The sequence below is a fragment of the Xiphophorus couchianus genome, chromosome 7 (assembly GCF_001444195.1).
Source record: "Xiphophorus couchianus chromosome 7, X_couchianus-1.0, whole genome shotgun sequence".
Classification (NCBI taxonomy): Eukaryota; Metazoa; Chordata; class Actinopteri; order Cyprinodontiformes; family Poeciliidae; genus Xiphophorus; species Xiphophorus couchianus.
This window is the reverse complement of record NC_040234.1, coordinates 14,391,564-14,405,187: the sequence shown is the minus strand read 5'-3', so window position 1 is coordinate 14,405,187 and position 13,624 is coordinate 14,391,564. Positions and strand designations below refer to the sequence as shown.

Genomic DNA, 13,624 nt, shown 5'->3' with positions numbered 1-13,624 from the left:
GTGTCTTTTCACAGAGTGTCAACCCACCTCCAGAAATTCAGAGGGGATGAAGGGGAAGCAAATTATGGGATACAAAGAGTAGCTGGAGCACAGAGAAAGGAGACTTTTAGTCTTGGTTCTGAACACACATGAAATCCAGCGTGCTTTGAGTTAAAGCTCAACCAAGACGTGTTCCTATCTGAGGAATTTAATGAAAGTGTATTTCAGGCAGGAATAGTCAAAACTCCCCAGACTGAAAGTCAGACTCTCGGAGAAACAAAGCAGCAGGGCTGTTCAACTTTTCAGACATGCAGGCATTTACTTTGATCGGTGCTTTTTTTATCCTGCTCAACATCTCCTCTGGCAGCACAGACGCTTACAGGTAAGTCAGACTAACAAAACAAGTGATGTTTTCTGTGTTTTAACCCTATCTGCAGCTAAATTTTATATGGTTATACAAGAAATTAGCTCCAAAATAACCAAGGACATTGAGAATGGCACATAAACTGGTTGTTTCAAGATCTTGTTCTTTAGGTGAAGTTTAAAATGCTGTCCCTGCAAACAGATGATGATGAGTGTGAGTCTTCTAAATGTGGTGCAGCAACTGTTTGTAACCAAAGGGCACCTGTTGCACCAAGGAGCTCCTACTCCCTGAGCTATTCCTGTTGATTTCTAGTCCAGTCTCAGATTCCTCCTTTCCTCGGGGGCAAGCTGTTTTTAGAATTCCAAATCCCACAACATCTAAACATCTGGGCTATCAGAGTTTACCTTCAAGCTTTAAAATAAAGACAATAAAGGTGAGAGGTGCAGCCTTTAGATTTAGTTTTTTTTTAGATATACTCAGTAATTCAGTCAGTGGCACATAAAAAAATATTTAATTCAACTAAAAATACATTTCTGCAATGTAGTCTTTGCTTACTGTGGGTTATTTTAAGTGTAATGCTGAGCCCTTCTACACAACTGAGAATAGCTTGATACCAGAAATGCATTTGACTCCAGAACTCACACAAAGATAAAAGTACAGCTGAAAACTGGCTTGTGCATGCGGTATCAATATGCATCATGTGGAGAGTCTAATTTGTGCTTTCCTCCATCCTGTCTGCTGGATGTTGCTCCACAGGAAGCCCTATTTCTACCCTTAAACAGGCTAAAGAGCAGACATGTTTTATTAGTTGTTTGTTTTCAAGGTATTAATCGAAAACAGATGCTGCAATACTTTTTTTTGAGAAAGGAGCTTTTTTGTGTGGAGAATTTTGGATATAAAAGGGGAGAGTTTTTAATGAAAAATAATTTTCACCACTGTGTTATTGTGGCTCTCTAGATAATTTTGCTTGCGTAGAAACTTCATTTGTTTCAGAATGTTTAATCCTCGAAACAGAGCATAGCATTAATAATATGGCAGATAAAATATTTCCTCACTGCTTCTTCCACAAAGGCACCATCGACAAGTTCATACTGGAAGCCAAGCAGGCGTGTGTCGATATGGAAGGAGGCTGGAGTGCTGCTATGGCTGGGCCAAAAACAATAAAGGGCAGTGCGAGGGTAGGATCTCTACATATTTAAATGAAAATATAATTTACTAATATTTTCTGGGGGAAAAAAGGACAGAAAGCAACCACACATTGTATTTTTCTGGGAGTGTATGTGATAGACCAATAAATAAAATAATGAATAGTTCTGAAGTGGAAGGAAAAGGATTTATGGTTTTCAAATACAAATCTGAAAAGTGCGTCATAGAATTGCATGCAACCACTTTTTGGAAGGTGTTTAGCGCCATCCATCTACTTCAGACCAGAACATTTACTTCTATTAAAGAAGCATGTTGTTGTCATCACCATGTTTTATCATAGGGATGGTGTGTTCAGGGTGATGCAGTGTGAGTTTGTTGCCACACTTAGAATTTGACATGTAAGCTAAGATATTCAATTTTGCTCTTATCTGACCAGAGCGCCCTCTTCCACTTTTACTTTGTTTCCTACCAGGATTTTAAATGAATGTTTTTCATGTTTGGCAGACAACAATGCCTTGGTAGGCTTGTGCCATAGTCTTAACGTTTTTTGAATCCTAGATTGAATAGTAATCTGTTAGATGTTTGAAGCTTGGGAAAGCCTAACATTAGGTTCTTCCACATCTTTCTCCCTGATCTGTTGTGCTCCTGGGTCTTCATGATGCTGTTTGTTCAATAATATTCCTCAACAAACCTCCAAGGCCTTCACTGAACTGCTTTATTTACACTAGGAAGCATACATGTGAACTTTGTGTTTGTCTAGATTTAACACTGCTATTCTGTTCTAAAACACAGTGCAATTTGTGGTTGTAACTAGACAAAATGTAGAAAGATTCAAGGGATATGTTTTTTTTTTTTTAACAAAGTACTGGAAGAATACTGCTTCTCATCCTTTGGAATGTTGTTCTTTTCATCAAACTTTCTTGACCCACAAAATCCAGAGGAAATGCCTGCATAATAGAAATGTGTGGTTTGACTGCAGTCCACCACTCTTGACCACTAATATGTCTGGTATATCATGGAATTTTCTCCATGTTAAATGTTTTACCAGCTCAGTGCGAGCACGGCTGCAAGCATGGAGAGTGTGTTGGCCCCAACAAATGCAAGTGTTTTCCTGGATACACTGGAAAAACATGTAATCAAGGTGGGTATTCCAGGTCAGTGAGGAAGGGGATGGGTAACATAGATCTGAGTGGGTTCAAATTGTTCCACACCATTTTTAGATGTTTGAACTTAGATGTAAGTGTGGTCCTTTTGGGTTTTGATTTTTTTTTAGATCTGAATGAGTGTGGCCTAAAACCTCGTCCCTGTGAGCATCGCTGCATGAACACTCATGGTAGTTACAAGTGCTACTGTCTAAATGGATACATGCTAATGTCTGATGGATCATGTGCAAGTGAGTTCCTTTCCTCCCTCTCACATACAATTACTTCAAATGTAAAGTAAAATTCAAAAATCAATGTCTGAGCATGTGCATTATGTTAATGCGCTCAGATTCCAGAACGTGCTCTATCGCTCACTGCCAATATGGATGTGAGGAAGTAGAGGGGGAGATTCGCTGCCTCTGTCCATCTGCAGGTCTTCAACTAGGCCAAGATGAGAGAACATGTGTAGGTGAGCTGCAATGTTAACAAGGAGTACTATTCAACTTCAAAAGAACGAATAAAGAGAATGACTTTGCCTTTCAAAGTCTCATATGAAATATTCATTTTCCTGGATAAGGTCATAACTTTACACTGTCAGGCTGATAGATTATAAATGCAATAAGGTTTTATTCTTCTCTGTTTGAGCTATGACTGAGCCAGACTACACATAGATCACAAAATCCTAAACAGTTCTGCTCTTCCAGTTCTAGATTACCTAATTTCAATAGTGCTTCTGATCTAACACGTTCAGCAGTAATTTGACAAGAAAAGCAGGCTTTCACTTTTAAGGTAAGCCAAAAACTAACCGAGCCCAGATGTTCTGTACAGTGCTGATGGGACACATTATGACCCTGTACTCCACATTAAATTTCAACTTTGGCTGCACCAGATTGGATGAAAAAACATGCCCAGACTTTTAGCGGTCAACTACGGATTGAGATATCTATTACCAGACATAGAAGTAACAAGAAAGTCATAACTATGTGGCTTAATAAAAATGAAAATAAAATATAAAATCTAATTTATGCACCCCTCAATAAGGAGCTTAACTTCAACAAAAATGTTTCCTTGTTGTATATCATTTTTTTCTCCTCAGATATTGATGAATGCACAACTGGGAAGAACCTGTGCCCATACAACAGACAATGTGTGAACACCTTTGGCAGCTACTACTGCAAGTGCCAGAACGGCTATGATCTGAAATACGTCAACGGAAAATATGACTGTGTAGGTGGGTCTACAAGGTGTTCTTTAAGGTGAAACGTCTGCTATTAATGATGCTTTTGAAAGTACAAGCAGTGTTCTCCTGATTGCAGATCTCGATGAGTGTGCAGATGAAACCCACAAGTGCAGCCAACATGCCGTCTGTTTGAACACTCATGGATCCTACAGGTGTAGGTGCAAACCTGGCTTCAGAGGCAATGGCTTTGAATGCTCTGGTAAGACAATATTTTAAAACAATCACTTTTATGAATGCTTCTCAAACTGTACAGAAACAAATAAGAAGCAGAAGGATGAGGGCTTCCCCAGATCAAAGCCGCCAGTCAGACTGGTCAGAAGTAGTTTTACAGCTGCACATTTCATTTAGATTATTTAACCATCAGCAAGCAGGAACATAGCCAAGGCTAGTTTCCTGCTTTTGGAGTTCACTCGATGTTAAAGACTTTTAGAGACTTAGATTGAAAACGCACCTGTGTAAATATGAAACTTCATTGTAACCAGCTCATTTTAGAAAGAATGAGAAGAAAAGACAAAGCTGTGCTCTTTGAAGTAGGACTGAGATCACAATAAACAAAGACTCTCTAGGTCAGAGGTTTCAGCACAAATCAAGATGCGTTTATTTTTTATAGCCAAGCCATTTTATCAGAGGTCATGGGATGGAGACAAAGGCAGTGCAGATGATTCCCTCAATGGTGAGATGATATGTGAGGATGATTTCTTCTGATGCTTTACTTTTCCTTATGTTGGCTTATTTTGTCTCTGTCTTGCTCGCTGCTGGAAATGTGCCACCACAATAGCCATTGCTTCAAAACTTCCAGCATGACAGAGCTGATATGAGAGATCACTTTTGCATGTAAAGCACTAATTTAGGTTTTGCATTCATGATTTAATTTTCCAGCCACTCTTAATCAGCATGCAGATTTGACATACTGCTTTTTGTTATGCTGTTGTTTTAAAAAAAGTGGCCTTATTGGTAAGAAGCTGCAAGGAAGCCAGGAGCAAAAAGAACAGCTGCAGAATGGATACAAACAACAAACAGGTCCTGGTAAAATACTAATTTTTAACTGCACATCCATGTGTGTGTTTCGGTTCCCTTTCCTGTCTGCAGTCATCCCAGACTCCCAGGTGAGGCCAGAGATCCTGGGAGGAAAGTTAAGCAACGAGGAGATAAAAAATGCCATCCCCGAAACAGTTCCGACGCCGTCCCCCAAGGTCCTCCATCAACCTTTCGACTACGATGGAGAGGTCTATGTTGGGACGAAGGAAAGAAAAGAGAAATTTCCTGAGGAGAAGGAGGAGGAAGAGGAAGAAGAAGAAAACCAGCTCAACCCAAGAGGAGATGTTTTCAGTGAGTGTCTTCTTTTTAGCTGTCCTGTTGTAAATCACAGACAGAAATTCTGGTCTATGTTCAACACATTGACCAGCAGCTGAAATAAACATCAGCTCAGGATGAAGCTCTTGACCAAAGAAGCAGTAAAGGAAGGGTTGATGCCTCAGACTGCTTTACCTTTGACTCTGAGCCTCTGAAGTTGGCTAATGAACGGGTTCCCATTGCACTGGAAATAGAAATATACTTGAATATTAACGTAAAGCATCAAAAATAGTGTTATTGCTGTCAGTCACTGTTGCTGTGCAGCAAAAGGATCCTGGGTTCAAATCCCACAAATTGCCCTTTCTGAATTGAGTTTACCTGTTCCGTGTATCCCAGCTTGCAGCCTCAAGCACCCCAGCAAGGATTAAGCTTTTTGCATCTATACACTAAAATATTTGCCCATTGCTCTTTGCAACATAACTCAAACCAGATCAGACTGGATGAAAAGCTTGGTGCACTCCTTCAGTGTGTCCCAGGATGGATTGCAAGCACACTGCCAAACTAATGCAGAGACAAGTGTCAAAGAGCTCTAACAGTAGTGTGAGGAAAGCTGTCCACAATGTCTGCAGAGTGTTTTTATCTGTATTTACACGATCTGAACCCCAAAGGGAAGCATGTTAGTGGCAGCTGTGAACAGGGCTTCTCTTTACCCGTTATGTAACTTCTGTTGGTTAGCGATCACCAAATTTTATTTAGGTGTATCAGCGTAAGAAAGATTGAATACAAATGTACATCACACTTTGTAGGTTTTTATTTTGAAAAAAAAAAAGTTTAAGCTGTGTATGATTTTCGCTCCACGTTATCTTTATGCCCTGCTTTTCTAGTCTATCAAACAGTATTCAGTGTGACAAATTGTAAGGAAGTTCAAGGAGTATGAATGCTTTTGCAATGCCCAGTATATATTGTTTTCCTATTGGGCTGTCCATTACCCCAGGGCAACTGTGGCTAATCTCCAGTAGCTGACCACCATCAGCGTGTGGGTGTGAATGAATGAATGACTGTAGTGTGAAACGCTTTGGGGTCCTCTTGACTTGATAAAGCACTATGCAAGTACAAAGCCAGTTACCATTTACCATTTACTGTCAACTCTAACCTGATAGTAAAATGTTTAGATTCTCTCACACTATATTTGTTAAAGGAAATAGAGATAGAAATAACCGAATGAGAAGCCAGCAATGTAGAACTGATATAATATTTCTCTTTATTAGATATAAATGCATAGAGTAAAGAGGTCATATTGTAGCATTCATTTCTCTTAGAAACCTGACAACTGAGGTTGCTTTTCCCCTCCTCACTTGATCTTCGTGAAAATACAAGCTTCTGTGTTAGACCTGTGATAGCAAGAGGAGACAAGCCCCAAGACATCCATCACCTCTGGGAAGGATTTGTTTTTTGCTCTCCTGGCATGTGCAAGCCTAAGGATAAAACTCATCTTGAGCATGCCTCCTAGTCTCACAATGGAGTGTAGGAGGGAAGGAAGATTGCAAAGTCCCCACAAGCCTTTTATTATGTTTTCCCCAAACAGCTGTTGTGCTAAAAGACTTGCCTCCCAGTAGGAAAAGCCTGTCATCACCATTCTAGGCCTCTCTAACACCAGCCCCACTGTGAGCCGAGCAGGTTCAGTAACCCCAGCTGTCACTCATCTGAGTCTCAAAGGGCTGCTTTTCACATGCGGTGGTTTACTGCAGGAACGTTAAAATGCTTGGAGTGGGGGGTTCAAACCTAACATTGAAGCTCCATTTTAAAACATTATGGCAAATGGAGAACAGGTCTATGCCTGATGGTTAAAAGCCCCCGTTGGACCATTGATAACATCAGAATCTCTATTTGGAAAGCCAAAGAAGATGCAGCTTTGTCTGATTTACTTTTCTTATTTTGTTGAAATGTTTACTGACACAAACCTATTTAAAAACATCACCTGTGCCATTATTAATCCTCTTTTCAGGGTTGTTCATGAAAGTAAGGTGTCTTAGTCTAGTCAATGCCTCCTTTCGTTGCAGTCTGTGAAAACATCATTTCTTTGAACGTCCCGATTGGTACTTAAAGGTAGTTCTCCCACATTCCAGCTAAAACAAGAGAAGAGATCATATGCCAGAACCACATACGTTCTGTCTGATTCTCAGCAAACAGAGTCTAATCTCCCTATTCTCAGCAGGACGCTGGGGCTGCCTACTCATCACAGAGTTGCCAACTCTCTGTTGAATGGATATGTATAAAAGCAATAGATCAAGATCAAGAAGGTTTACTGAACAATTGTAAATGTTCCTGTTTCAGGGATAGAGGAGTCAATAGGTCAGTCAATGTAAATAAGCTGTTATTCAAACAAAATACATAGAATTAGAAACATAAAACTTGCTTAGAGAGCAAGTAGCTGAAAACCCTATTTTTTATATAACATTTGTGCTACAAAATTTATAAAACCCCAATTTTCTATTTTATGCTACACTCAATGATTGTTTTTTATTGAAAAGACTATTGTTCAAATATAAACATAAAGGGAGTGATGTTTTCATCATTTAATCTGTGAAACATTATATTCACTCACACAATGCCCAAGTATTTTATTTTACTTTTTTTTTTTAAATCGTACGGTATTACATGCTAGTTATTTTATTTAATTTTTTTGGCTGGGGTCTATTTTTACACCTAAATATGTGATGCTGGAGGAGAAAAAGTCCAAGGAAGGGATATAGATGGAGCCACTGGATTTAAAAAGTGTGACCTTTGTCTGAAAAATATCATTGTTTTAAATCTATTTGACAGCATATAAATGAAGACTTTTGTGTAATGACTTTTTGATGATATAAAGATTTAATATATAGTGTTGACCTTGTATATGGTTTCAGACTGGCCAAATTCTGAGCAGGTCTTAGCTTAAACATTATTTCTAATCTTGATTCTGTTTCCAAACTGTGGTATTTCAGCTAATGACAATTTGGCCAAACCCCACTTCATAAGGAAAAAAGCTAACTTTTCCTTAAAAAGTTAAATAATTTCAAAAACTTCCAACTTTCATAGCTTAAAAAATAAATGGATAAGAAGATTATCTGTTTATTTATTTCTTTTTTCTTCTCTAAATTCAGTATCAGAGGACTTTGAGTCAGTGTTTGGTCCGGCCACAGAAGTCAAAGGACTCTACATTGAACCACCTCAGGAAGGTAATCAAAAACATGTTTTAGACACAATAAAAATGGTCTGTGGGTGGCCGATTGTAAAAATGTACAACTGTTTTACTTTTCTTCCAACTAGAATATTTCCTGGATTGCAACTTTGATCAGGGAGCCTGTGAATGGGTCCAAGATAAAACTGATGACATGGACTGGACTGTGGCATACCATGATAAGGGTGACGAAAGAGTGTTGCAAAATATCTATTGTCTGTTTTGATACAGCTACTAATATACCGTTAAATCCACTCAGGTGGTGAGTACTACATGGCTTTGAGTGGGCTGATCGGTGGCAGAGAAGATGTGGCCAAGCTGAAATTGCTTCTTAGTGACCGAGCCCAACATGGCAGCTTCTGCCTGACCTTTGACTACCGTGTGGTAGGTCATGACGTAGGCTCGCTCAGGGTGCTGCTGGACAACAATGCTTACCCTGTTTGGGAGCAAAGCCAAAGCAAAAACCAGAGCTGGCAAACAGAATTCCTCACTGTGGCCTGGAAGGAGGAGGCCCCACAGTCTGTGAGTCACTGTTTTATGAAAAACATTTTTCTTAGCTTATTGTCATCACAAAAAAATTTACTTTAGTAACGGCTATGCATGAACGTCACAAATATTTGACGTGCTGTCAAATATATTGATCTACAATTCTGCTTATTTAACTGGAGTGTATTAAAACAAATTTTTCAACTTAATAATACGATTCAACCAAATGTCTTTCAGATTATCTTTGAAGCTCAACACGGGAAAGGCATTGGAGGCGAAATAGGGTTGGATAATGTTGTGCTGACCTCAGGGCCCTGTCAAGAGGATGCAGGTCCAATCTTTTAGGAAAAAAAAACCCATCAAGGATTATTGTGCTTCAATAACCTGCACAGTCAGATTACGTACAACAAGTGCATGCAAGTTTGCTTTCACTCCATGCTGGTACACTGATCTGAACCGTCTTTATTTTAAGTTAATAGCTAGTCTAAATAAAACACAAATGACTCATATCTCAGGAACAGATGGTAGAGCTAACTTTGTCAGTTTGTTTAAACAGTATTCTGCTTAACTTGCGTTGTGTATGTGACAGTACGTTAGTGAAGTGCACTACATAAACTGCAAGATGTAATGTGAATGAAATTGTAGATGACTTAAGTTTTTGAAGGCTTTTTTGTTGAAACAATAAAAGGTGTCAGTGCATATATGCTGCAACATTTGTATTGAAAATATGGTGTATGGTTACAATAAATATGTTTTTTCTAATAGTGGGAAAGATTATGCCTTTTAATATTTTTTTTCTATTGAATTGTGAAAAAACATAGAAAGATATATTTCCTCTATGTATTTCATGTTAGTTAAATAAAATGTACACTGGAAGACAGCTTGTCTTCCAGCATCCCCTTGTGTTTAGCTTCATCTGTCTTTTTATCAAATGGTCAGCTGCAAAAAGCACCAGCACAACATGACCTAGATCTTGTTTCTCTATTGGGATGTTGTATTTACGGTTTTATTTTTCTGACACATACAATGTTTGGCAATGTAGTTCCTAAAAAAACATAATATTATTCTTATCAGACTAGATTACCTTCTTACAGATGTTTGATGTGTCCCCACATTGCTTGTGGCAAACATTAAACAATACTCTGTATGGTTTTCTTTAAAAGAATTTGCAATCTTGCCACTCTTTCAGAAACGCAAGACTTGTGGAATGCAAAAGTTATAGTTATTCTGTCAACAGATTTTGTCCTTCTACCAAAGCACTGTATCTTTGTTTGAAGCTCCTTCAGAGCCGTTATGAGCATAGCTGCTTCTCTTGAACAGCCCATCAATTTAAGTGGATTTCTATATCTTCTTAGGCTTTCCCAGTTGTGTCATACAATCTCAGTTAGATTTTAGAATGATGGACTGACAGTATCCTGTGAGGTTCTTGAAGATTAGAATATTGTTTTATAACCGAATACCACTTTAAATTACTGCACAGGGTTATCTGTGATTTATCTGGCATGTATTTTGATCTCCCTTATGCAGCGTGTTTACTAATGTTTTCGAACAACCAACTGTTGTAAGACAAACTGGATGTGTTATGCAGGGGACTAGTTCCACTGGAAACATTATACCCACAGCTACCCTAAGGCAGAAAGACACTTCGTCACTGGGCCCTCTGATCACCACCAGCAGGGAATGCGGGTGAAGTGTCTTGCCCAAGGACACAACAGTTAAAGCTTGCAGTTGTAACATGACAACACCTGAAAGTATTCAAGGCGGTTAAATACTTCTGCTTGACTTTTTGTAGTATCTTAGCACTACAGAGTACAGACATTGCCTAAATGCCACCATCTAGCGGTCAAACAGAATTACTACAAAAACCTACAAGAAAAGTAGTGTTTGCTATCGGTGTAAATTAAGTAAAGAAAGCGAACAATAATTGTTTATTTTATTTTTTTTTTTAAGAAAACGTGGCATCGAGTATTCTCACAAATAAATATAAATATAAGGTATGGAAGTTGAAAAGGGCTTGAGTTATTATTTCAGCCCTCGTTGTGTTTCTATTAAGATCACATGATCTAGCGGCTAGCTGCTTTATTAGCACAGTCTCTGGGAGTTGAACAGGAAACGCTGTGAGCTGACGTTATTTGAGCTGCCAAACGAAAGAAATCATTATATTCAAAATATTTTTTTTAATTGTTACCATTATTTTAGCAGCTATCCGATTAGAACTGCGAAGCACGTTAGGAGAAATCGTCTCGGTAAGTAAAGCCAGGCTAGCTAGTTTGGTTCTTCATTAACCTTTCCATCTGTTATCTATTTTCAACTTAACCTAGCATAGCCTAAGCTTAGCCAGCCTTTAGACCTGGAATAATTTGTCTTTCAAATTAATTGCTACATTTTACAGGAGGTTAATGTTTTTGTACGTTATGACGACAAGTTAGGCCTTCATAGATTAACGGTGTACGTTTTTATTGCTATTTTCATCCGTAACTTCTGCCCTGAAGAGTATGTTAATCCGGAAAATGACTTCTTGTCATTGTGTTTCATATAGATAGATGTTCTCTATATGGCTGCCATCATCAAAATTAAGCAAATGAGCATGTGATCTAATACTGTGGCTAACAGCATATGATCTGGCCCAGTGAAGGAAGACAACGTCAAACTGGGGTAAGAATAAATGACAATTATCCTACTTTGGGTCAGTGCTGTAAAGTGAGGTATCTTTACATGTAAACCTCAATAAATTCAATATACCTGAAATGTTAATGTATTTTAGAGATTCAGTTTTGATGATTTTGTAATTTACTGAATAAATCCCTGTGTTATCTTTCTATTAGGTAAAACAGTTTCTCAGTGTTTGATAAGTAGTTAGTAGCCATGACGGCAAGGAAGTCCCTGCTTAAAGTCATCTTGCTTGGTGATGGTGGCGTTGGAAAGAGCTCCATCATGAATCGGTACGTCACCAACAAGTTTGATGCCCACCTCTTCCACACTATTGGTGTTGAGTTCCTAAACAAGACCCTGGAGGTGGACGGGAATCAGGTAACCCTACAGATCTGGGACACTGCCGGCCAAGAGCGCTTTCGTAGCCTGAGGACTCCTTTTTATCGTGGCTCCGATTGCTGTCTGCTAACCTTCAGCGTGGATGATAACCAGAGTTTTCTCAACTTGAGCAACTGGAAGAAAGAGTTCATCTACTATGCTGATGTCAAGGAGCCTGAGAACTTCCCATTTGTGGTATTGGGCAACAAAGTGGACGTGACAGAGAGGCAGGTGTCTACAGAGGAAGCTCAGATGTGGTGCCAGGAAAATGGTGACTACCCGTATTTTGAGACCAGTGCCAAGGATGCCACAAATGTAGCTGTGGCTTTTGAGGAAGCAGTCCACAGAGCGCTGGCTGCAGATGACAAAGCGGATCACCTCATCCCCACAGACACGGTCAAGCTCCACAGAAAGCCCCGCTCTGCCACTTCCTGCTGTTCATAAAATCCTGAAGCTATCACTAATAATCCCCTGATATGCCTTTCATGTTTTGAGGCTGTAGGCATAATATGCTGTAGTAATAAATTATGCTACTAGCTTTTTCTTTTATTATTATTACTATTTCTTCAAGGTTCATTGATGCCAAATGCTGAACCTCTGCCCAGAATACACAAGAAACACTAACTCCATTCATGACCAATTACAAATGAACTTTTGCATTGATTTAGCTTTGGCATGTTTTAAAATTCTTTATGCATTAAAATAGTGAATGTTCCAGTTTTCTGCTGTCATAATGACACACACTGCTTAGATGTGAGTGCAAATATTATCGGGCTTCCAAATGTGATTGTGCAACACAATTACAGAATTTAATTGCATCGTATTAAAATCATTTGTATCACCCAATAACTGTTTCTAATGATTATGAATGATCTAAATCCCGTCTTTAGAAAAGCTAACCACAGAGACGTTTGATTACTACCCCTTAAAACTGTATAATGTATTTGCATCATAAATAAATTAAAGCCTTGTTGGAGAAACCGTCATGAACATGTTTCCTTCTGGGAATAAACTTAAAGAATAACTTGCATGACAAATTTGAGCCTTCAAGTTTCTGCAAATCTTTGTATTCTAAAGCCTAGATGACATACAAAATTTTTTTTTTGTTAAATATGAAAGTTTTTTTCAGCCCTATTTTAAAAAACTAATCCTTAATGCACTCTTGACATGAAGATCTCTATTGAAGTTCTTTAGAAAAAAAAAAATCAAAATCTAGTGTATCTGACCAAAACTAATATAGCATCTTAATGCTTGTATAGAGTGCCATGATTCAACAAATAATCTGTGAAATATTTATGTATGTGATACTTTAAAACTGGAATAAACACAAAGTTGAATACTTATCTGAAGGCCTCCAATTTTTAATACACAAATGATTAACTCTTAAACATGCTAGGTGTTTTTTCATTGTTTCCATTGCAACAATCCATCACAAAATACTTTAAAATGTGATTGTGGATCATCAATCTGACTCATAAGATGTGATCACAATAATCTACACACCATTTTTAACTATACACCAATGAACCTTTCTATTACATTGTCTGCTGACTTTGATGGATAAAGTGTACTGATAAAATACATTCAGGATGTGCTGCAACTTAGCACCAGTGAGTTAAATACTGAAATAGTGCTATAACGTGTTATATGATTTCCATTTTTGACTTAATGTTTTCTTAAGAGACATTAAAGGCAAATTTTTATGGTGTGGCATTGTTAGTGTT

At 38.3% G+C, this 13,624-nt stretch overlaps 2 protein-coding genes across 3 annotated transcripts; both read left to right on the top strand.

Moving 5' to 3' along the window:
- egfl6 (EGF-like-domain, multiple 6) lies at positions 1-9,779 on the top strand. 2 transcript variants are annotated; one of them, XM_028021884.1, is made up of 13 exons: positions 1-361; positions 1,415-1,521; positions 2,538-2,630; positions 2,763-2,882; positions 2,981-3,100; positions 3,728-3,862; positions 3,948-4,070; positions 4,482-4,544; positions 4,961-5,200; positions 8,308-8,382; positions 8,474-8,569; positions 8,644-8,906; positions 9,108-9,779. In XM_028021884.1, the coding sequence occupies exons 1-13, from the start codon at positions 288-290 to the stop codon at positions 9,213-9,215; spliced, it is 1,617 nt and encodes a 538-aa protein (XP_027877685.1). In that variant the 5' UTR covers positions 1-287; the 3' UTR covers positions 9,216-9,779. The 2 variants fall into 2 exon arrangements, with proteins under 2 accessions (XP_027877685.1, XP_027877686.1); XM_028021885.1 differs by lacking the exon at positions 4,482-4,544.
- Positions 9,780-10,877: 1,098 nt separating this feature from the next.
- On the top strand, positions 10,878-13,249 carry rab9a (RAB9A, member RAS oncogene family). The gene is made up of 3 exons (XM_028024028.1): positions 10,878-11,116; positions 11,410-11,525; positions 11,696-13,249. The coding sequence occupies exon 3, from the start codon at positions 11,736-11,738 to the stop codon at positions 12,342-12,344; it is 609 nt and encodes a 202-aa protein (XP_027879829.1). The 5' UTR covers positions 10,878-11,116; positions 11,410-11,525; positions 11,696-11,735; the 3' UTR covers positions 12,345-13,249.
- The last annotated feature ends 375 nt before the right edge of the window (positions 13,250-13,624 follow it).

Bases quoted from the DNA above. Each gene is read 5' to 3' on its own strand.
- rab9a (XM_028024028.1), top strand. From the start codon at position 11,736: ATGACGGCAAGGAAGTCCCTGCTTAAAGTCATCTTGCTTGGTGATGGT.
- egfl6 (XM_028021884.1), top strand. From the start codon at position 288: ATGCAGGCATTTACTTTGATCGGTGCTTTTTTTATCCTGCTCAACATC. The intron at 362-1,414 runs GTAAGTCAGACT...TCTTCCACAAAG, and splicing joins GGCAGCACAGACGCTTACAG to GCACCATCGACAAGTTCATA. The intron at 3,101-3,727 runs GTGAGCTGCAAT...TTTTCTCCTCAG, and splicing joins AGATGAGAGAACATGTGTAG to ATATTGATGAATGCACAACT.